Source organism: Leuciscus leuciscus, assembly GCF_965113295.1.
Source record: "Leuciscus leuciscus genome assembly, chromosome: 2".
NCBI classification, from domain to species: Eukaryota; Metazoa; Chordata; class Actinopteri; order Cypriniformes; family Leuciscidae; genus Leuciscus; species Leuciscus leuciscus.
The window spans coordinates 45,315,993-45,339,672 of NC_138726.1; the positions used below are offsets into that span (position 1 = coordinate 45,315,993).

General features: G+C 38.0%; 2 protein-coding genes across 3 annotated transcripts in view; both read right to left on the reverse strand.

The window, feature by feature from the left end:
* poln (polymerase (DNA directed) nu) overlaps nucleotides 1–18,204 on the reverse strand; it is a 44,914-nt gene extending 26,710 nt beyond the window's left edge. The window contains exons 1-15 of the mRNA XM_082148426.1: nucleotides 17,867–18,204; nucleotides 17,658–17,739; nucleotides 16,642–17,447; nucleotides 16,185–16,306; nucleotides 12,522–13,043; nucleotides 11,801–11,964; nucleotides 11,469–11,581; nucleotides 9,099–9,244; nucleotides 8,906–8,974; nucleotides 8,740–8,800; nucleotides 6,048–6,112; nucleotides 5,506–5,589; nucleotides 5,227–5,319; nucleotides 4,395–4,505; nucleotides 4,039–4,104 (exon numbers count right to left, since the gene is read on the reverse strand). Coding sequence (XP_082004552.1) covers nucleotides 4,039–4,104; nucleotides 4,395–4,505; nucleotides 5,227–5,319; nucleotides 5,506–5,589; nucleotides 6,048–6,112; nucleotides 8,740–8,800; nucleotides 8,906–8,974; nucleotides 9,099–9,244; nucleotides 11,469–11,581; nucleotides 11,801–11,964; nucleotides 12,522–13,043; nucleotides 16,185–16,306; nucleotides 16,642–17,447; nucleotides 17,658–17,739; nucleotides 17,867–17,981 — 2,619 coding nt within the window. The 5' untranslated portion in view covers nucleotides 17,982–18,204. The remainder of the gene's footprint in view (nucleotides 1–4,038; nucleotides 4,105–4,394; nucleotides 4,506–5,226; nucleotides 5,320–5,505; nucleotides 5,590–6,047; nucleotides 6,113–8,739; nucleotides 8,801–8,905; nucleotides 8,975–9,098; nucleotides 9,245–11,468; nucleotides 11,582–11,800; nucleotides 11,965–12,521; nucleotides 13,044–16,184; nucleotides 16,307–16,641; nucleotides 17,448–17,657; nucleotides 17,740–17,866) is intronic.
* A 118-nt stretch (nucleotides 18,205–18,322) lies between these two features.
* Nucleotides 18,323–23,618, reverse strand: haus3 (HAUS augmin-like complex, subunit 3). 2 transcript variants are annotated; one of them, XM_082148428.1, is made up of 5 exons: nucleotides 23,455–23,618; nucleotides 21,199–22,221; nucleotides 19,946–20,400; nucleotides 19,564–19,849; nucleotides 18,323–18,879 (listed from the first exon to the last, which is right to left on the reverse strand). In XM_082148428.1, exons 2-5 carry the CDS (start codon nucleotides 22,174–22,176, stop codon nucleotides 18,667–18,669), a joined length of 1,932 nt encoding a protein of 643 aa, XP_082004554.1. In that variant the 5' UTR covers nucleotides 22,177–22,221; nucleotides 23,455–23,618; the 3' UTR covers nucleotides 18,323–18,666. The 2 variants fall into 2 exon arrangements, with proteins under 2 accessions (XP_082004554.1, XP_082004555.1); XM_082148429.1 differs by having other exon boundaries at nucleotides 21,199–22,330.
* Between the last annotated feature and the right edge of the window lie 62 nt (nucleotides 23,619–23,680).

Sequence of the window (23,680 nt, forward strand, 5' to 3'; positions counted from 1 at the left end):
ACTAAATTATCCTCAAAGTCTTACACATCTGAGTCATCATTTTTAGGTCTTCAAAGTGATTTGCCGCAGTCTTTGGCAATTTACTGAAATATAACTATTCCTCCCTGTGGCCCATCTTTAGAAAAACCGCAGCAAGACTAATGTGTTGATGCTTTGAGGCACAGATGTTTCTAAAGCCTGTGAGACAACAGAAACCACAGTAAGATGTCCCTCACGCTCTCTATCTCTCATTAGCACATGCCGAATGCACTGCTGTTACCCATTTGCTACTGTTTGTGTTGTGTGGCAAAAGCTTAATACACACAGAAACTGAGCTCCATGCAGAAACACAATTAACAGTGCCGGTTGTTGTTTTAGAGCTCATCAAACCAGGCACTGTGAAAATAATAACATAGACGTGCATCTCATTGACTCTTAATGGGTTACTTTGGTTTGTAGAGTCTGGTTTGCTGTACGATGTTTTTGTTTCAGCTCGATGCTCAGTGATTGAGCACTTGTTTGAAGTGAATAAACAGTATAAATGCTCTGTTAGGGCAGTCAGTTAGGCTTTGTTGAGGATCCCTTTTGCACGCTCCCCTGGAAAACAAATGTGGAAAGAATCAAATGCATTGGTGTTCAAGCAAAAAGTACACACATGCATAAACACACCTGTGACGTGTGACCCATTTTTCTGATGTTTTTCTCTGTTTGACTCATCAAAAATACAGTACATAGACAGTTGTGGTTGCAAATTTCCAAGTGTGAAGATCACTTATCCAGGGGAACTTAAAGTCTGTCAAAATCAAGTGGGTGGATTTTTCAGCTAAAGTTTTTAAAGCTAAAAAAATTATTATGCAACTTAGCAGCTGCTTCATATGCATTTGGTATTTGGTCTTACACCTACACAAATGAAAAGTTTAATTAGTTGGGGAAGGAAAAATATGTATATATGTATAATACCTATCATATACCAACTGGAGATGTTTGAGTACTAAATACATATGTAATGTTAATTAGTAGTTAATTGATCTTTAGCTATTTCAAAGTTCAGTAACAATTAACAGGACCTAACTGTACTAACCCATTAACACAAGGTTAGTGGATAGCGGGAATAATAATAATAATGATAAAAAGGAAAAATTAAGATTAGACCCACGTACTTTGTCATTATAGTTAATATAGGCAAAAAATTCTGTAACAATATTTTTTTCTATTCCACGCATGTGATGTATCAACATGTATATGTCCATACTTTCATTTAATCAAACATTTATTTATTTATTATTTTATTCCAGAGATCTTCAGCCCTGCTCCTGGGGACCTACAGTCCAGCATAGTTGATTTCAAACCCTTATCAAACATTCCTGAAGCAGCTAATCAAGCTAATACACAGGCAGGTATGCTGAAGCAGGTTGGAAATAAACTTTGCAGGAACTTTGCTGGGTTCCCAGGAGCAGTATTGAAGACCTGTTTTATTCTGTATTGTGACATACATCAGAGTATAACAGATTATCAAAAATGTAAACATTTAAGGTGAAAAGTTTGTCATTTCACCGGAAGATCAAGTTATATTTTGATTTGATAATTACAAGTTAAAAACACAAAAGAAAGAAAAAGAAAACCTCCATGGATTAATCGTTTACAATAAGATCAATAACATGCATTTAGAAAATAGATAGGGTGAATTTTTAACAGAGATACTGTATATTACAAACTCTCTATATCCATCATTTAAAGGCCATGGACTCAGTGGTTTGGTTTTCCATGAATTAATGTAGACATGACGTTCATCAAACTTGATGCCAAGTGTTGATGTAGGCCTAATGCTGGCAGGGCACTTCAGAAAGATCTCCCTGATGCATAATGCAGTCAGTGAAGAGAGATGACAGTATTGTGCTGAGTACAAGAATATTCTCAAGGCATATATGTGTGTGTGTGTGTGTGTGTGTGTGTGTGTGTGTGTGTGTGTGTGTGTGTGTGTGTGTGTGTGTGTGTGTGTGTGTGTGTGTGTGAGAGAGTGTGAGTGTGAGTGTGAGTGTGAGAGAGAGAGAGAGAGGCATGGCACACATATCTTTATCGAACGCACAAATGTAATCCTGCCTGCTCTGTTTCAGAGGACAATTTAATTAATCAGCTCACACACACACACACACACACTTGCCCTCATGTTATTACACATCCCTGTGATGCTTTGGTGTAGCCAACTTCAAATGACTAGAGGAAAGCCATGCATCACTCAGATGCAACACCCACCACAACACTGACTCATCCAATGGAAGCAGGAAACTCTTTACATATCAACATGAGAATTAGTTTCTCATGTTTATTTGAGTTTAATTGCACTTTGAAAACACCTTGAGAGAGCGTTTAAATGAGTGGTGAGCAATAAAATGCAAAATGCAAAGCTATTCTGAACATCACATGATTCTCAGGACCATTGTTCCAGAAAGGGTTATTTATTGAATGCAAAATCAGCTCTTTAGTGTAAATTGAAAAAATTTAAGGCTTTGGGTAGTCAATCTATATAAAAAACTGATATGAACTGTAAAAAAGACAGCAAGAAGACAAAGAAATTCTAAGAGAAAGACGTCTGTCCGCATTCTACTGTTCTTTGGTGTGATTGTCCAGGGAGCCTGTGCTCATCTCTGGATGGAAAGAAAATGTTTGGCCTTCTGTTCAAGAACACTTGCGGGATTCTGATCCAAAGGCAGCTCTTTTTTTTTTTATGACTCTAAAGCCTGCAAAAGCTTTGCCTTAAGCAAACCTGTATTAATGTTGAAGAAAGTTGCTGCCAGCCAGCTTAATTTGTGCCTAGGCAGATTTGTGTGTGTTCAAAGACAAAAGAGAAGTGAGAAGAAAGAGAAAGCAAGAATGAAAGTGTGTTACAGAAAGATATAAGCTCAAGGCAGCCGCCCCTGCGGTATAGCCGAGACAGCATTCAAGTTTCACCAATAGTAGGGGTAGAATCCATATTACACAAACATTGAAAATACCTAAAAAAATTCTAATGAACAATTAAAAAAAAAAAAAATACTGGTTTTGAGCATTAGAAAAATGCCATAATTACTTTTTTTTTTATTCTATTCTTTGATGAATAGAAAGTTCAAAAGAACAGTTCTTTTGAACAATTCAAAATAATTCTCATTTTATGTGAAATCGAAAAACATACAAAGCTTTACTAAAATTTTACATTTGAAGCTCTCAGAAAATACACAGACATGGACTCAAAAATCAGCAATGAAAAAATTTGATTCTAATCCTTAAATCCAGATTGCATGAAAGCTTCTGGCTTAGACTTGCTTAGGAAGGATTTTGAAAGAGTAAGAGCAGGGAAAGAAGTAATGAAAAGTATGAAAGGCAAAAGTGTCTCAAAAATGGTATTCGGTGGTGGACATCATCAGCGTCATACTGTATGAACTGGTACTTTCTTAGGATGCTCTCAATCTTCCCTAGACTGCAATTTATGGCTGATGTTTTTTCTCAAGTCGTCCTAACAGCTAATGAAGCTAGTCCATTTATATGCTAGCTCATCAACAGAAATTAAATGCACAGGTTACAGTACAATAAAGGATGAATAAACCTCCAGAGGTGACTTGACTGAATTCAGTGTGAAGGAGACACAGATCATTTATAAACATACGTGACAAGCGTATGGTGTGAGCGATTTCTTGAAGTCAAAAATAATGACAAGTTCAATTATTCTAAAGAAAGAATGAATGGCTTGATTGATGAATTCAAAATGTGCCTAGAGGAAGCAGATATTGTTAGAGGACACGCGTGTGTAGTGTTGCAACAGTGTAAATTCCACATCAAGTGTACGCTGGACCCTGAGACAAATCTAGAGATGAGCTATCGATCTGTCACAACAGAGAAAGAGGAGAGAGAGACAGAATAGTACAATATAACAGTGCAGCAAAGGGTCGTGTCAGATCTTATTTTGTTCAAAATGTTACCCAGGCCCAGGAATTTTTTTAATAATTAATAGGAAAGTGAAGGAGAGAAAAAGGAAGGACGGCTCAATAGTATAGAGAGTTAAAAGGAAAAAGGAGAAGCACTCACAGGATGTTTGGCAGACAGTCTGCCACTCACTGTACTGGTCTGATTCCATGTGGGAGAAATGAATGTCTGAGAAGCAGAGAAATAAAATCATTTGAAATTGAAAGAAAAAGAAATAGTTTTGTAATCTATTAGCTGTGTCAGGTCAAGTCATTTATTTATAGAGAACATATAAATACTATACAGATAGATAAATAATGGAAAACATTGGATAAAACAAAATAAAATATAATATTAAATTAATAAAACATTTATACTGTCGGTTGGACATAAGAAAAACAACAGCACAATAAAAAAGGCATGTTTTAAAATCAAATCTGATATGGTTTGATTTCTAGTCTACATGTGAAATGTCTCACCTTCCTCGTACAAGACAAAATGCCATCCACAAATGCAGTCTTGATTTTGTGAATCTGTCTGTATTCCAGTACGATTTTGGGCAGTGGATGCAGCTTCTGTAGTTGTAATAGCTATAATAGAGTGCAGAAAAAACATTAAAAAAGGGGCAATTATGCTGAATTATACAAAATAGATAAGACGACTTTTAATTTTAGCGAAAGTATCAGACATTATGTGCCAATAGGAGATCTTCTGTAGCCTATGAGCCATTTGACTTATGCTGTGTATCTAAAATTTAAATGTGTATCAGGTAATCTGAGAATTTGATATGTGCTGTTAATCATTAAAACCTGCAAACTAAAGGCCAGATTTTCTAACAGCTTGCACCAGCACAAACCCTCTATTGCTGTTAAAAAACTACTGTCAGGATTTACTAAAGACACGCAGTGAAAAGTTTGCGTTGGTCATTATGGAAATGATCTGGATGCGTCTGTATTCTTTAATTTGCGCGTCATCAGTAGATCACGCACATAACTTTGTGCGCTTTCCCATTGCCGCTTTTTTGGAATTGCCCTCTCATGCTAATTTGCCCTGTTTAGCCGGGGACACACTTAACGACTGTAAGGCATTATGAATGTAATTTGATGCTTACGACTCGTCGTTGGAAACAATCTTTAAGTGTGTTCAGTTCAGTCTTAGAATGTTTCAGCTAGTCGATAAGTGTGTCCCCAGCATTTAATAAATCTGGATCTAAGCATTAAGATTGGTGCAGACAATAATTAAATATAAACAATAACATTTATGAGACCATCACTTATATTTATGTGCATTTATAAGGACATGTGTGCTCACAGTGGTTTCTGATGTTGACTGCTGTTGTTTGATTGTTTTGGGAAGCTTCTTATTCTCACAAAGTTCATGTAAACGCAGCTTCTCGAAGAGGATCTGAAAGGAGGAGAGGTTTGTTTACACATTTACACTATACACTCATCTATCAACAGACCAAAGACAGAACAAGATGAACTGACCAGGCACAAGACCTTATTTCAAAACCTAGTGGCCTACTTAAATGACATTTTGGGCATGAAAGAAATAATTTCAAGTTTAGCAAAGCCATTCAAAAACACTGACCAGTCTGAGCTGAGCACTGCTGGACACCAAGAACTTTTGACCTGCAGCCTGGTGGGCCTCCTGCTCTAACTGCTTCAGCTTAGACTGAGAGAGCACAAGAGAGACCCTAATTAGAAGTGAGAAGCTTTACATTGACACTTTCAAAAACAGAAGATAAAGTAAACAAAGAATAAAGAATATTCTTTATATAAAGAATATACCCCTAACTAAGAACAACTCAGTAGTGTTTTATTCATCCCTTCTTTTCTTCTGAGAAAACTAGGGGAAGGATGAGAAAGGAATGAAAAAGAACGATAGATAGAAGAGGAATTGTGAAAAGTGTATGAAATTAATAAAGACAAAGCACAAGAGAAAACAATTTATCTGTCATTCTCACTCATGAGTGAGAATGAGAAGTTAATTAATAATGTTCTTTTTGAGCAGTGACACATCTACTCATTAATATTAACTACATATAACAGGCCTTCCACTCCCCCTCAGGACAGATAGGCCTGATAAAATCAGTTTATAGTTGTTTCAAAGAATCACATACACACTCTTACCCCCAACATCTCTGAAGTCTTTTTCAAGGCCTCCTTGTCCACATGCATTTTATAGCTCTCCATAGCTATAAAATGAGAGAGCTCAGAGAGAGCAAGAATAATGTTAAAGCAGCACCTTAAAATGATTGGCTCCATTGTCAATGCAAAATACCCCCTGTGGTGAAAATCAAGTTTTTCTTTCTTTCTTTCTTGTATTTATATAGCACAATTTATTGCAACTACAGTTGCCCAATGTGCTGTACAAAGATGATAAAATGCAATATCAAAATACAAAGACAACACAAAATAACAGAAAACAACAACAGAAAAAAATGACTCAGCGCATTTTTTATGTTGTTTATATGTCTTATGTGGTGTTTTTAATATGCTTTAAGACAAACCATGTGCAAATTCATTGTCTCAAAAACGGCGTTTGAAACCGGCGTTGTGCCGAATTCTGACCCTCCCACCAAATAATTACCCCCCTAGTATTGGTAGGTGTAGGATTAGTTGTGGGGGAGGGGTTCAGGATATCAGGTAGTGACTTCAACGAGGCGGGTAATAATTTGGCAGGCAGTTGAAATTTGGCACAACACCGGCCCTGTTTCCTACCATCACAAACATGTAACCAATCCCGTCAACATGCGGGGCTTTTCTCCACTGACTTTATATGATGTTCAAAGCATTTCTAAGGATGCTGATTTTAGAAGGCAGCTGTCTAACTCTGAGATGGCGAACGGGAACATGGTTTGTGTAACATTAACAAAACATTATTAGTTGTTTGATAACATAGTCAAGCCAAAGATCATCATATCAGTTACCGTTATGTGTCAGATCAGATGTTGTAGAGAGTGATACATAAAACGCATTACTATTCTGATAGATTGACTTGTAGATGACCCTGTATAATTCACTCTTCCACTTTTTCTGAATCAGTTTCTGGTTCAAACATGTATTGCCGTATTAAACCAGTATTTTCACTTGCCATTATGCAGCGTTTACTACAGTTAAGTTGAGCGAGTGGATCAGGTAGTCCGATCTGGTGTGAATGAGTGGAGGAAGGGACTAATTTGCATATTCATGATTCCGTAAAATAAATGAAGCAAGGGTGTGGAGTAACATTCAAGCTACTTTAAGGCATGAAGAAATTTTCACTGGAAAAAAAGTCAAAATGTGTCATTTTGATTATCAAAAATAAGTTTTAAAGTCCCCGTAAATGGAAGTTGCAGGTTTTTATTCACCACAAGACTAGTAATGTGCGCTAACAAAGTAAATAGGATAAAGTTTAATTTCATGACGATTTTAAGGGATAAAATTATTGACTAAAGGGGGACTTTAAAGCAGCGATATACAGTGATATTCCATAAAAATGGAAACAAACTCATATCATAAAATGAATAGATCACGGATATGCAGTATAATGAGATTCTGTAAGTTTAAGGGCACCTATTATGCAAAATTCACTTTTACATGGTGTTTGAACATAAATGTGTGTTGGCAGTGTGTGAGCAAAACCACCCTAGAATGATAAAAATCCACCCAGTGTTTTTTTTACAATCTCAATAAATCATAAGCACTGTCTCAGAACGAGCTGTTCTAAGATTGCTCTCACTGTGACGTAGAATTGCACAGGCCCCTCCCACGACTGTTGAGTGACACTGCAGTTTGAGCATAGACCCGCCCTGAGTGAGCTGGACACAGAGTCCCCCATTGTTCGACGCTTGAGCAGCTGTAGACAAGAATGTCTCCTAAGCGATTGAGGTGTTTTGTTGTTGGATGTCAGAATGAACATATCAGTCTTCATTTACTCTCGTTCTTACTCGAGGATGGATCTGTACCAACTGTTCGTGATCCAGATTACTCTCCGGAGCGTCAGGACTAACGTTACTGACCACGGCAGAAATGAAAGTCAGAGCGCGCACTTTATGACAGCTCATCAAATAGTTTTACGGATTTACAGTGTACCAGTTTATTAAGCACAGACTGAAAAGGTGTGTATATATTTGTTTGCTGTTAGTTGTAATGAGTGTTTTGTGTACTTCGCTGTGAATGTTGATGATAATGAAAGGGAGAGAGAGAGAGTTTATGGATAAGACTTTAATGCTCACATCTTATACTGTGTTTATTTAGCTGTTCTTACAGTGATTCTCTGGAGTAAAACTAACGCTTAGTCTTTTGTGTCATGTACAATAAACTTCATTGAACTCATCAGTATATTTTGGTCATCATTCGGACGAGGTCTGCTACAGCAGGCTTGTATTAATATTGGATAAAAGCAGATGACAAATAAGTTATAACCATAATTAAGCTTAACTATACCCGTTTAATCTCTATACAGTATATATTCTCTGGCGCTGTGGGCATTATTGTCCGACTCCGAGTCGAAATGAACACGCTACTGAGAGTTTCTGTTTTGATATTATCAGATGAGTTTGTCCTGACTGAAGGGCGAGCTCATGAAGCTCCGCCCCCTGGGCCGTGCAGCAGCAGTTAATTTGCATTTAAAGGGATACACACTAAAACAGCACATTTTTCTGAGCCCCCAAAAATGACAATTTAAACATGCTGTAAAAAAATATCTGTTGGGTATTTTGAGCTAAAACTTCACATACATACTCTGGGGACATCAGAGACTTATTTTACATCTTGTGAAAAGGGTTCCCTAACCCTTTAAATCATTCACTTTTCATCTCTAGAATCGGTTTGCTCTGACCTGCCAGAACTGGAATCATCTTTTGCTCTACACCAGAATAGAGCTGCCACAGCCCCTGAGTCTATAGAGAAACAGACAGATAGGGGGCGGAAAAATGTGAGTAAGAGAAAAAACTGAGAAACAGTGTACAGTTTGCTTTATCTAGAAAAGATTCAGGTTCAATTACCTGAAGCTTGTTATGTAGTTCCACCATTAGCTTGTGTAGAAGAGACAAATTTGAAATCGCTTGAGTCACCTGATAAATCAGTAAGAAGAGGGACAATGTCACCAGTAAAAGTGTCGTTACCAAGTCAAAATTCAAATACACCTGCTGAGGCCTTTCCTGACCACCATTTACTGAATAAAGTGTATATCCTAACCTTGGCTTGCCCAAGCACAGGTTGCAGTGTGGGCGGAACTGGATGTGTGTAGTGTTTGGAAAGCAGGGTCTGAAAGCAGGTAGCAGAGTTGCCGGGATCTAACAACCACGCAGCAATCTGAGGATCCATGACTTGACACCGCAACACTGCACAGAATCAGAAATCAAAGTCACACCTTACTCAAATATTACCCACAATACCACTGTTCCCAAATTCTTTTGAAACATTATTAGATGTATTAAAAGTCTATATCTAATGGTAATATCTAAATTTAAACAGTATTTCCAACTTTTGTGAGTATACAGTGGGGTTCAAAAGTCCATTAATTAGTGAGAGCACTATTGAAAATATTTCAGGACACACCAACTCGACGTCAAAGAACTAGTGGCGACGAAAGCAGACTGTGTTGTCACTTTGCGCCGGCTGCATCTCGGCCAAAAAGCTGCGCTTGAACACACCAAAAGGAGAACTGGCGACTGTCAACTAGCATGTGCGTTCTGCACCTGTGTGTAAGGAACTGCCTATATCAGCAGGTATCAATAGTCGATTTTCGTCATTCAAAAGGGAAACCGAAACTAGGACTGCAGAGATACAAAGCAGCACTTGCTTTGCTTGCAATTTTGAATATCAATCATGTTGTTCACTTTCTTCATTCCACTCGGCTTATGTTATTATGAAAATATTCCTGCATTGGAACGCTCAAGTAAGATGACCTAAAATTATAAAACATTATAAGATGTCTGTGCCGTCTTGACTTCTTTACACGCTTTTATCACTTTAGCTTTTATTCTCGTGCACTGACTCATTCACTACGTTGAACAGCAAATCAGAGTTCTCTCTCTCACAGACGGGCCAACGGCGCTTCAACACGCAGGATCGGCAATAAAAAAAAAGAAAAAGACGTCCGGCTAGAGCCAAATGTGCAGAACACACCGAAAAAAAACTAAGCCAACCGATGCTCAAAAGTGGCGTGACATTGACATTGGCTTGGTATGTCCCGGGCTTCAGAGTTAATTTAGTACAACTTTTTGAAACTGTTTGGGTATGAGCAAAAACATGTTTCTGTGTGTCCCTTTAAATGCAACAGCTGACCCTCATTTGTGAAGCAGTCTGGCGTAAAATGATTTGCTCAAATATATAAAACATTAACTGGTGATAACAGATCATCACTAGTCAAGGCTGAGGCTTCCCCCTACTCTTACGTAAATCTGGAACACCTTGTTTGGAGAGACAGTTTATGATATATAAAAGGACTGGGTGGATTTTTTACCATTATAGGCTGGTTATGTACACACATCTCAAAAATTGTGTTCAAATATCTTAAAGCGAATTTTGCATAATAGGTCCCCTTTAATATCATATCAGCATATGATCATCATCATATCAGCATAAAAAGCTACGCTAAAAGTTTCAAAAGCTACTCTAGACAAATGACAGATTATTCAAAATTCTGCCGCCAGAATCCTGACTAGGACCAGGAATAGGAATCACGTCACTCCTATTTTCGAGTACTTACACTGGCTCCCTGTAAGGTTTCGTGTTGATTTTAAAATTCTCATGCTTACTTATAAGGCTTTGCATGGTCTGGCTCCTCAATATTTGTCAGAACATCTCCGCTCCTCCGAAGCTGGTCTTTTAACTGTCCCGCCAACTTGTTTAAGATCTATAGGGGATAGGGCTTTCTCTTCATTTGCTCCAAAACTATGGAACTCTGCCCTCTGAGATTAGGTAAGCGGAGTGTTTCAAATTTACTTTTTTAGGGTAGCTTTTATTTGATTACTTTATTGATCTTTTTTCTGTACAATTTACTTATGAAACTTTTTTGATAACATTTTATATTTGTGTTGTATATTTTGAATGTACTTCTCTTTTATGAATGCTTTTCTTTTATATGGTTGTATTTCTCTTTTATTTTTTCTTATTTTTGTGAAGCGCTTAGAGATTTAACTTTTAAAGGCGCTATAGAAAATAAAGATTATTGTTATCAGAATTTTCTAGTATCTGGAATGTATGCCTGTTGCCTTAATGACAGCAGCACTCAAGCTGACACAGCATGATTTTAAGAGCATCTTGTGTGTTTCAAGAACATCTAACCTTCTAAAAAAAAAGGAGTTAACAAGTCACAAATTTCAACAAATTATTGACTTAGAAACAATGGATAGAATATATATATATGTTAGAATATGATACAGAATTATAGAACATAATAGAACAATATTTAAAATTTTCACTCAACTTTTTGCTGTCTTAACCCACTGTTTACTTCCAGTTTTTTATTTATTCATTAAAATTTAGTCTTAGAATTTGAATCCTACTCTAAATAACATGGTAACTGTTTAATCAGAGATAAAGGACCTTCATATGTATCACCTTGTTTCCAGCTCAGGTCTCTGCTAAAGTGTCTCAATGCTGTGCGAAGCAGGTCTTTAGCTTTAAAGCACACAAGCAGCTTTGAGCCACACATCACTCGCAGCAGCAGCTCTCTATGGACACAAACAGATACAGAGAAACACACACTGAACACCACCTACCATCTACAGCATCTCTATTTATATCCACACATGTGCTCCCCTACACAGTGACCACATTACACATGTAACATTATATAGAAATCTGTGACAGAAAAAAGCAGGGATAGTAAGGAGATTAGACAAACACTCTCTGTCTTTTTCTCATTTCCTCTCCAAAAAATACAAGCACACCTGGTGAAGGCATCCTGCTTTTGTATAAAGTCTTGTTGGGCCCAGGCTGGTGTCTGCTCTAGTCTGAGGTATAGCACCCTCTCTGGTGGCCTGTCCTGTAGTCCCTCTGAGTCCAAATCAGTCTTCAGCAAAACCAGCAGGCCACACACTGCAGGGCACAGCCTCTTTAGAAAAGACATTGAAAACACCAAGCCATTAATGCTCACATACATTACCACTTGTACAAATTTGAAAGAATTTAAATTTGCCTTGTATGAGTCAATTTTTTTTAAGAGTTCTGAAACTAAGGCTGCATGTTTTTGACAAATACATTGATTGAAAAGTAATATTTTAAAATATTATTACAATTTAAAATGACTGATATTATAATTTATTTCTGTGATGGCAAAGCTGAATTTTCAGCAGCCATTACTCCTGAATTGATATTTCTTATTATAAATGTTGAAAACCGTTGTAATGCTTAATATTTTCGTGGAAATGGTGATACATATTTTTCAGGATAAAAAACAAACAAACAAAAAAACATGATTTGAAATTAGAAATGTAACATTGTTAGAATTGTAACATTATAAATGTGTTTACTGTAACTTTTGATCGATTTAATACATCCTTGCTGAAATTGAGCATTCATTTTTTTTAAAAATGACTAAAGCCCACAATCAATGCTTTCCTTCTCCAAACTTATTTAGATGAATATCATCGAATAAATCTGTAAACACACCTGTTCTGGGTCCAGTTGTATGGTGCCATCTTGGTATACCATGGTGACAACTAATGCTTTTGCTTTTCCAACCTCCTCTAACATACATTCTCTATCCTCTTGTGAGAGACGGCCTGTGTCACACACCCTGGGATCAGAAATCAAACTAAAAGCCCCTCTAGAGGTTGCTGTGGTTCCATCCTCTTTTATATCTGTTTCTGAAGACATTTGATAGCTTATTTTGGATCCTGACAGATTTGGATCGGAGGGCTTGGGGAGTTTGAAGTTATTCGGTTTATTGCATCCTTGCCTCTTAGATTCTTTCTGGGGTCTGAGGGGATGTCTCTGCCTCTTGACACCAGACTGTGGAGCTTTTGGTTTTAAGAGCTGCACTGAGCCCTTTACTTTTGCCCGGCAGAATGTTGGGTTTCTAAGTGTCTTATCACACAACTCCTGGGATGACGTGATCTTAGGAGCTTCCTGTAAGGGTCCAGGGGGTTCCCATTTTCTAACATGCTTTGGAAAAGATTTTCCCTCACCAGCCTGTATTTCAAGAAAACAAATGCAGGCAGAGTTTAAGAAGAGGACATTTGAGTTCACACTCTCTTATTCACATGTGAAGAGAATATGTAACAAAAGCAATGCAAATAAAGTCAATTTCATAACACCAAAAAGCTTAAATCGGCAGCAGACAGCCATCCACACGCAACCCTCTATTTCAGAGTGTGGATGTCAGTGCCAGACAAATCAGCTTATAAAAAGCTTCAAAAAGAGAATATGCACACACAGTTCCCAGGCTGTCACTAATAAAGCTCTCTAAAGCAGTTTTCAGGCTGATTCACTCACACTTTTATCACTGCAAGGACAAGTCTTTGTCTGGCACTTCTCAACCTCTAAACGACCCCTGTGATTCTTTATGTAACAGACATCTGCAGTAAGAGATTTCCATTATTCATTAGTAGGCTGTTTCACCTTGAAAGAAGTTTAAAAAAAGCTACAAGCACTCAGGATCAAAACATTCTTGCACACTAGATAATTGATCCGCAGATAATAGGGGCTTTTTAATGTTTATCCTTTATAGAACGTATCTCTGTCTAGATAAGTCTGTGAGCAGGTGAAAGAATGCCGTCCTTTGGATTGTAATACAACATTGTATGTGCGTGTATGCTAGTTTATTGTCAGTTCATCACTCTGATGCTTTGTACTTTATAACCAGTGATGAGAATAACTGCGTTATAAATAAACGGCGTTACTAACGGCGTTTTTTTTTTCAGTAACGAGTAATCAAACTAATTACTGTTTCCTCCGTTACTGACGATAAAATGTGGCTACTATAATTGAGCTCACTGAAGCGGTTTTCATCCGAATAGGCAACGTTTTTTCTCTGGTGTGTGAGTGTGTGTGTGTGTGTGTGTGTGTGTGTGTGTGTGTGTGTGTGTGTGTGTGTGTGTGTGTGTGTGTGTGTGTGTGTGTGTGTGTGTGTGTGTGTGTGTTATGAGGCGCCGGACTGGACAAAAAAGAGGCGAAAGCTGCGAACACGCTCGACAGTGCGCGCGCGAGAGACCGAGTGTGTCCGAGAGCACGCTCGACAGTGCGCGAGAGACCGAATGTGTCCGAGCATAATATAGTTTGTTTATAAATAAATTACACATTTCAGCATTAGAATAATCTCTGTAGCATATTGGTATCATTTGCAACGTTTTAATTAGTTTACATGGTAATAAAATAAGACTCCAAAATAACCTGCAGGGAACGTTCAAAGAAAACATCTTTGTTTGACCGGTTGTGAACACGTGCGCCAAATACGATAGAATTTGGCTTAAATAACCTCTGACGATGACGTTCTCTGTAAGTTATAAAAATAAAACCCCAAAATGTTATATTTTATTATTTATGTTGGTACATTGTTCAGTATTACATTGAGAGCACTTTTTGTTAAACTGTTTACTTTTGTGAGGAAGAAAATACTTCAAGTTGGATATGTATGTTTACCAGTTATAAAGTTGTGTGAGTTTTATCATATTAAATATGTATATTTTTATTACTATTTATTTATTTTTGGTACATTATTTATTTTTAGACTTATTTGTTGGCCAGTTGTGGTCTGTGCAATAAATATTAAAAGTTCTAAACCATCTATTGTGTTTTGTTGTTCCACTATAGTCAGAGCCGATCAGCCCTATACGCACACTACGCAGAGTGCGTAGGGCCCCGCAAATTACTCAAGGCCCCGCCTCCCCCTCGTGTCAAAGCGCGTCAATCAATGTTTACAATATCGATGAGAAAATGAAGCGGAACTATCCTTCTGGTCACGAAAAGAGAGAGAAAAAAACACCATAAGAGTTCATTGCAGGAACAGTTATCAGGCAGACTTGTGACTCTCCTCTCAAAGTTTGATGTCAGCAAAGAACAGTAGGCTAAAGTTAAGTTGATGTGAGTTGATTTATTATGTTTAATAAACGACAAAGGACAACGGTGTTTGTTTATAAACTGCAGCTCGGAAAAGATAACCGCGTCGCGCGTTAACATGCGATCATATCATATGCACATGCATGAAATGAAACGCACACTTTCCAGCAGAAACATCTGTTGTGAGTCAGGACCAGTATAATACGGGCGTGATGGCACTCCTCATTATAGTTTTAAAACAAGACGATGATTATCTAGTCGCTCAGTCAAGGTTTAGTTACAACTCTGCCCTAATGCAATATGGAAAGCAATGTATTGACATTGACTATTGATAGGCTCCATTGAATTTAAAATGTTGATTCTGGTCAATATGGATGCACATCCCTCAGTAAATAATAACCATCAAGAATATCAAGAATTACTTTTATCATTTAAAACACAGTGACATGCTATGGCGCCATTTTAGCTTTTATTCATTCACAGGATAATTATGCATTTTTGATATCAATAATTAAATTTGTACTATTTAAAATGTGAATTCTTGATATTAAGAATGAACTTTTTACTTGTAACAATGTCTTCTGATATCAGGAATTACATTTTCACTACAACTAGTTAAAGGAGGGATTGTAGTGGGAACACTGGGGTGTCAGGTGTGACTGTGTGGCAATGGCAAATGGTTCATGGCTCACGGGTCAGGTATGAGGGCCCCTAAACAGAATTTTGCTTAGGGCCCCAGGGAGGTCAGGATCGGCTCTGACTATAGTAATGATAATATTTTAATATTTAAGTTAATAGGTGTCTCTCACATTGTCCCACAGCAACATTAAAATAGTGTAGATTAGTATACAATGTTTTATAATAAAAATGTATTCTATTTAGTGTCCATTTCATTCATTTAACATTTAATATTGGGGGTATCCAAGTTATTTCGCATATTTAAACTTTTTATTTTATTAATTTTTTTAAGTAACACAATAGTTACTTTCCCTGGTAATTAATTACTTTTGTAATGATGTAACTCAGTTACTAACTCAGTTACTTTTTTTGAGAAGTAACTAGTAACTATAACTAATTACTTTTTTGAAGTAACTTACCCAACACTGTTTATAACTCCAGGGAAGTTTTCGTTTTTTCTTCTCTGTACAAAGGAAACTTACAATATTGATGCTTTATCTTAAATGATACAGAAAATTAGACTAAAAATGACCTCTCTGATGACATAACACAGCCAGGACTGCCTTCTCTCTGCTCTGGAGTGAGTATGTGCATTACCTGAGAGTGGGGCTGGATGCTGTGCTGCACACCACCACTGGTGGGGTGTACTGTGGACTTCATCTTTCCAGTTCTCTCTTCAACAGGCATCAGGATTGCATTCTCATCTGGATTGGGAGAACCTGCATGTACGATAAAAAGAAGCGAATTTCTGTCCAGTGGGTAGTGTCTGTTTGTTGTATCATTAGCTTGTATTTATGGAAGGTTGACATGTCCTGCAATGTGCTATACACCATCTAAAACTATTTTAAACATCAATTCACAAATTATTTATAATTATCTTGATAACACTCTGAAATCGGTTTGATCAAGAACTGGTTCACAATTTGTTTGCAAATTAAGACATTTTCAGCCTAGTTAAAGCAGGAACACTGGGAGAATATACAATACAAAGAATAAGTTTTTTTTTTTTATATGTATTTGTATTGTCTAGAAGTCCATCAAGCGCTGTACTTACTAGTTCTGCTCTTGGTAATCTCTCTTCTTTCTGAGTCGCTGTCTTCTTTCTCGCTCACTGAGTCCAGTATTTCACCTGGCCTAACAGGTGCGTCTTGCTCACATTCAAAGACAGAGATGCTCCCACATCTTTTGGCATATGTACAACTTTCCACTGGAGCTGACAATTCAGAGCTTTGATTATCTTGCTGGCAATGGCTGATCTCCAGATCCTGAAACTTACATGTTGGTTTCTCTACATTAGATATAAAACTATTATGCTGCACTTGTATGAACACAGCTTTGTCAGCTCTGGCCTCTTTTGAGATTTCCTCACAAACAGAATCACAGTTATCTTTCTCGGTCAACCCTGACCGACAGCTCCAAAATTGGTCTGTCTGTCCATTCTTACTGTGCTTGTTCACATTATCAATCCTTTGGCACTCTTCTTCGGATGCTGGATGACAGTTGTTAGTAGGCAATGTAAGCTGGCAAAAGCTGATCTTCTTCACTGGGATAGCCTCATGTTGATTACAACCTACTGGGCCTTTTTCAGTGGGGCTTTCTGGTTGAATCCACCGCCTTTTACCCAAGGTCAGTTTATGGGTCTCTGCTTCTGTCATAATGTCTGGTCTAGCCTGAGGGCTCCCCATGCTATTCAATCGAAACAGGCATAAACTGTTTTCTCCCTGTGCTACCGGTATATGAGGCTGGGTGTTGGGCTTTACAATATCAACAGCATTGTAGAGTGCAAACCTCTCATTACTGGTCTCATCCCTTAGCATGAAGTGGTTTGAATCTTCTGCCAGATTGTTTAAGTCCAAGTCTCTAAAGAGACAAAGAACACTTGAATCAAAAGATAACACGATCAGAGAATAAATACTATCAATGTTAATTTGTTCAAGGCAAAGACAATCAGCATTTTAAGTTCAAAACAGTCAAATGAACAATCATTATATTTGCAGTAATGAAAATAATATATAAAGTATTGTTGGCTCAATATATGTACAAAACTTATCTAAAACCCTTACTACTCACCTGATTTTCCCTGTGCATATCTCTTGATTTCTGTCATCTCTGCCCTGATGCTGAGACAGTCTGAAGCCTCTACTACTCAAGGCTGTAATTTTGAATTAACATATTCCCTCAGACAGACAGTTGAGTGCGAACAAACCAATAAAATACAAACTTCTATTGGCCATAACTAGTCTCAAGTTAATAATATTGTTGGAATGTTTCTAACTCACTAGCTCTGCTTCTGTCTGCTCTGTGCACATACTGGAACTGGAGGGCTGCTATGATGCTCTGTGCAGCTGCAGAGAGAGGAGCTGCGTTCAGACTGCTGCAGAGGTAGTTCTCCATCTCATTTCCTGCTCTCCTAGTCTGTCTTAACCCTGTAGTCACACATGCAGAAAAATAGCAGTGCAATTTAAGAGGTGCTGAATTGAAATCTGACAGTAAAGGGATCAAATGTGCACAAGCAACACTGCTGTCATACTCTTCCACTACACAATATATGAGTGTAAATCCATTGTTCCAATGTCTGTCAGTCAACTTATATCTATCACAAGATAATACACATACATAGTCGACTGGTGTTTTCTTGTGGTCTTTTTAATAAGACCAAATTCTTAACTGCGTTGAAGCAACAAAAAACCCTGCATTTTTTTCAAGTTTGAAACACACACACACACACAAAAAGATTTGCTCTAACACAGAAATTACATGTTTATTCACAGAGATAGAACTGTTTAATCACCAAACATATACAAGCACCATTATTTATACAAGGTGTGGCTCATTTGTAAAAGTACAAAAGTAAATTAATGTGAAAATGTAGGCATTGAACACAAATTTGACATACCTAAAGAACATTAACTTTTAGCAGATTAATAAAGAATAATACATGACAATATAAGATCTATGGAGCTCGACAACATAGAAGCAACAATGGTCCATGTCCTAATCTGCATCTAACATTAATTTCTCAGTCAGCCATATTTTTGCTCTGTATATGTTGGCTGGTGAAGACAAAGGAGATCTGATTCTACATTCCTGCTCGAGCCTCTATATCTCTCACTGCTCTGCTGAGCAGTCTTGGGTCCAGATGGAAATAGACATACAGTTCCCTCTCTCTCCTCAGGGAGGCGCTGCGTTCAAGTCTCCCTCGTTTGGCCTTCAAGTCTCCAACTATGTCCTGAAGAAGTGTGTACAAGGTCTTCTGCTTGACCTCCAGCTCATCTAGAACAATTGTGAGCTCCTAAACAGAGAGAGTAGGTTGGAACAAGTCAGACGGAGAGGATTTAAAGTTCTTATGAACCCTGATTGCTTTCTGTGCATGCAAGTGGTGAACAACATAACTACAACTGATCTAATTCACTGCTAATAAGGTAATCATTAAAATGAGAAGTGAGGATGAGAAGTGAAGAGGAGAAATTAAATATTATGTGTGTTGAATATTTTGAAATTTTAAAACGATTTTGAATTGTATTAAATGTCATGGCCAATCCAGGTTAAAATATAAAAATAGATAAAACAAAAAATGTAAGGTCCATTTAAAACTCTAAAAGTGATTCTGGACTAACTTTGTTAAAAAGGTTTAAGGGTGTCAGCAGAACAAATCTGTTCTCAGAGGACAAAACAAATATCACAGTCCAATAAAATGTGTTTCACAGACAGTGAGGTGTTGCAATGACAGGAAAGAATACAGAAGCCAGACAATTTTGAATCTTTTCACAAAGAATGAAAACACCAAGTCTTAAAACAGCAACAAAACAAAATTACTATGCAGAAGAATCCACCACCAAACAATGATGAGAGGTGCATGCTTTTTACAAGTCATGAATGTTGACAAATGAATCTGCTCACGTTTCTTGGGATTCACAAGGGATGATGTAGAAAATGGCGGTAAGGTTGAGAAAAAGGAAAGACAAGACAGACATACCTGTGCATGAGGGCAGAGCTCCAGTGCAGATGTGGCTGTAGCACATACCTGCGGCCTCAGGAGAGGCTGCACTATGTCAGAGTACGCCACTTGGTCGAGCGCATCTTGGTCACTTTCTAACCGAGCTCCAGTAAAGGCTTGCTCTCGTCCGGCCCCATCCAAAGCCTCTTGTACATTGACATGATTCTCCTGTAGGTTGGAGGCTGCTGTTTCCAGCCTACAGTATGTTTGGAATGGATCCTCTCTTTCCGTGGAGGCCTTACCCATCTCGAGCATCTGCAGCAACCTGAAGGATGAACATGGGATATAGTCTTAAAATCTCAACCTGCATTACACTGTAAAAAACTCTAAATGAAACTTCTCTCCACACATGGTTGACTACCTGCTAAAGGCTGTGTCTTTGGAGCTTATGATCTGTTGTTTAGCATTAGGACCAAGGTAGGGGACTTGAGTCAAGTGAGGTTGTGTCATAGTGTTTTCTCTCTGACTAGCAGCTTCTGCTGCCCCCTTCAGCCTCTTCACCATTTCATCAAGCTGCTCCATCACCGTCTTCCCCCTAAGGAGCTCAGCATCCTGGGCCAGATGCACAAGTTCAAAGAAGGCCTTCTGACTGAGAAGCTGGTTGCGAACTTCGCTCTGTCTGGAGCTGTAGTAATTTTGCCTGGCTACTTGAAGAGTGAGGTCACCACGCACCACGGGGATGTTAAGGAGGCGGGCACAGTCTCGTAATGCGGAGCGGACTGGGTCTAACATTAGAGACTGAATTTCAGACTGAATTGAGAGGATCTCAGAGCGTAGATCAGGCTCAAGCCTGCTCACACGCGAGTAGCACAGAGACTACGAGAGGGAGGGAAGAATGAAAATTAGAAACATTCATGGGTATACCCATTCCAAGAAGAGACAGAAAATAATGCCTCAACTGTATCATTATTTAAAAGTCACATGCACAAGTTTCTTCTCCTAGCACAGTGTGTTTATCTACAACCAAATTTGCTTGGTAACATGTTGGTTAAAAAGCTGTTTCACACATCTACAAAATGGATGTCAGCTATGATCTAATACTAAATAACTAAAACTCAATGTACTACCTTTCAACTACCTTTTTACGTTTTTGAAAGAAGTTTCTTATTCTCATCAAGGCTGCATTTATTTGACCAAAAATACAGTAATATTGTGAAATATTAAAACTTAAAAATCTTTTTTTCAATTTTTTCCATTACTCTAGTCTTTAGTGTCACATGATCCTTTAGAAATCATTATAATATGCTGATTTGGTCCTAACGAAACATTTATTAATGTTCAATGTTAAAAACATTGTTATTGTTATATTTTTGTTGAAATAGTGATTCAATTTTTTCAGGATTCTTTGATGTCAGAAAGTTCAAAAGAACAGCATTTACTTGAAATAGAAATCTTTAGTAACATTATGATTGTCTCTACTGTCACTTTTCATCAATTTAATGCATGCATCCTTGCTGAATTTCTTAAAAGTAAAAAACTTTAAGTAAAGTTTAAGTAAACTAAAACTAAAAAACAGAAAAAACTTCTGTTCAACTTTACTAGGCTTGAAAAATAAAGGGCCAAAGGAAGTACACAGTTTGCCATAAAAAAGTATCAGCAGTAAAACATGTTTACCTCTGTGCTGCTGTTCATTTGCTGGATGAGCCACTCTTTTGCTGCTTTGTCACCACGCTCCTCTGCCCTCTCTTTCACCAGCTGGTACTGTGCCACTATATATGCCCACTGGAGTTGTGCCATCTCTTTCCTCCTGAGCTCCACTAGTCCGTCATTCTCTTCTTCCTCATTCTCACTGCAGCAGCTCAGATTTGTCAGCTGGCAGCGATTGAATGTGGAGCTCTCCATCATGTCCGAGATGCCCTGAAAGAACTGACGCTGAGTGTAGGCAGCCAACGCTTTGGTGAATTGCTCCTGTTGCTGGAGGAACGGTTCTAGAGACAACTGAGAGGGGAGTACTGGGGTTCCTGATTGAGGAACTAAAGGTGGAGCGGCTCCATCTTTACTCCTAAGGAAATGAGGGCTGGTTTGGAAAAAGCCAGCCAGTTTGGTGGTCTCCTTTGACAAGTTCTCTACTGCTGAGTTGGTGCATGCGTTTTCAGCTGCCAAGGCAGAGTTGGCATCTTTTACCACATTGCCTCCTTCCTGCAGCAGTGCTTGGGATGCAGAGGAGTTCGCACCCCAGTTGGTAGCTAGCATCTGCAGCTTGTTGAGTCTGCGTTGTTTTAGCTGCTTTTCCTCACGGAGAGCTTGAAGTTCTGTCTCGAGGTCCTCAATTGTTACATTTCCCTCTCCACCCAGCGCAGAACAGCCCTGTGACCCTACACCTCCATCCACGGGCAAGCAGGTTTTAAGCAGCTCAGCCAGAGTCGCCTCATCCAAGATGGGCTTACCAGACTCCCGGAGTGCCTTGTATGCTTGCAATTCCTCTGGCATTAGAACATTGCTGCGGTTTAGGCGGTTGCAGACGACACGTAAAAGGTGCAGGTTTTCTGGTGCGGTGTCAAATAACCAGTCAAATTCAGAACCCGAAAGCACAGACGCCCGTAGGTAACCCAACCGTGACAATGCCTCAACGAACTGAGCCCCATCCAGCATGTCTGCTTATGTGAACTCTGCTCACACGTCAGATATTCAGTTAACCTAAGGCAGATAGTCAAAGGACATTTATGGCAAGCCTGACTTATTATACGCATTCACAAAAGGAGCTCCCACCGGGTTGAGTGTTGCAAAATACTGTACTGTGTGCAAACTGGAAAACATACACACACACACACACACACACACACACACACACACACACACACACACACACACACACACAACCTACTGTTCAAAAGTTTGGGGTCGGTACAATTTAAAAAAATGTTTTTGAAAGAATTCTCTTATGTATTTATTTAATCAAAATATATTAAAAACCGTAATGTTGTGGAAACATTATTACAATTTAATTATATATATATATTAAAATAAAAAAATAAAAAAAGTGGTAAAGCTGAATTTTTAGCATCATTACTCCAGTCTTCAGTGTACCTTGATCCTTCAGAAATCATTTTAATTTGCTGATTTGGTGCTCAAGAAACATTTCTTATTATTTAACATCAAGGAGTAATTTAATTACATACACACACACACACATTAATTTACCTACTCATACAAATAAGGATTCCTAAGGCTTTTTTAGAACTAACTGCAACGTTACATAAATATTTTTAGAATTGAAACCATTTTTACAATCAAAACAAAAAGTTACCAGTACTATCGAAACAGAATTTGTATAGTCACACCGCTTGTAACAACCTATGTAAGCTATATTCAAAGACCAAACAACTATAATTAAATTCAAAGTTTAACAATTTCAGGTGAACAGGTTATAGGTTATAAACAAACATGTTGCTTTGCTCAGCTTTTAATCAAAGTTTCATCAGTCAAAGTGCACTTATTTTTTGTTTCTCATCTAGAGCCTTTCAGCATAGACAAGTAAACCCACATAACGTTACGTCTGCTGCAGCTGGACGTGATGAAGGTGACTGATAAACAGTAACGTTAATACATCGCTGTGGTAATTTAGCCTGAAATGTTCTTCTGTGAAAAACTGATTTGGAAAAAGCAGTTTCCACAAAATGTTTTCTTTTTCTCCTACAGTCTATGGTCCTGACCAATACCTCAAAGACAGCTAAAGTCAAAGTTGCTTTAGCTTTAACGTCAGAATATCAGATAAATACAATATTTTGAATATCAAGAGCCGTTAAACCGAGCTCTTTATCTTGCTTGCTAATTATCTGAGCACAACCGCTAATACATTTGCCACAAATCAGTTAAAACGGACTTTGACATGTATGTCACAAAGCAGTATATAATTAAAAATATCCCTACCTTTTAAAACAGCACAGTTTGCGTTTTGATGTATTGCAGTCTTTCTGGCGTGCCACACTTCCGAAATGCCCGCGCTTGCTTTCGTCACATCACGTGGGGGTGGGTGGTTTCTCGCATTAATTTATTTCAAAAGCTTATTTATTGCCACAGAGGTTGTAATAATATTATAATGCTGCTTAAAACTGTATAAAAAATAGAGAGATGTTGACTTACTGAGAGGAAAAAA

Bases quoted from the DNA above. Each gene is read 5' to 3' on its own strand.
- haus3 (XM_082148428.1), bottom strand. From the start codon at position 22,176: ATGCTGGATGGGGCTCAGTTCGTTGAGGCATTGTCACGGTTGGGTTAC. The intron at 20,401-21,198 runs GTAAACATGTTT...TCCCTCTCGTAG, and splicing joins AAATGAACAGCAGCACAGAG to TCTCTGTGCTACTCGCGTGT. The intron at 18,880-19,563 runs GTATGTCTGTCT...CTCTCTGTTTAG, and splicing joins AGCTCTGCCCTCATGCACAG to GAGCTCACAATTGTTCTAGA.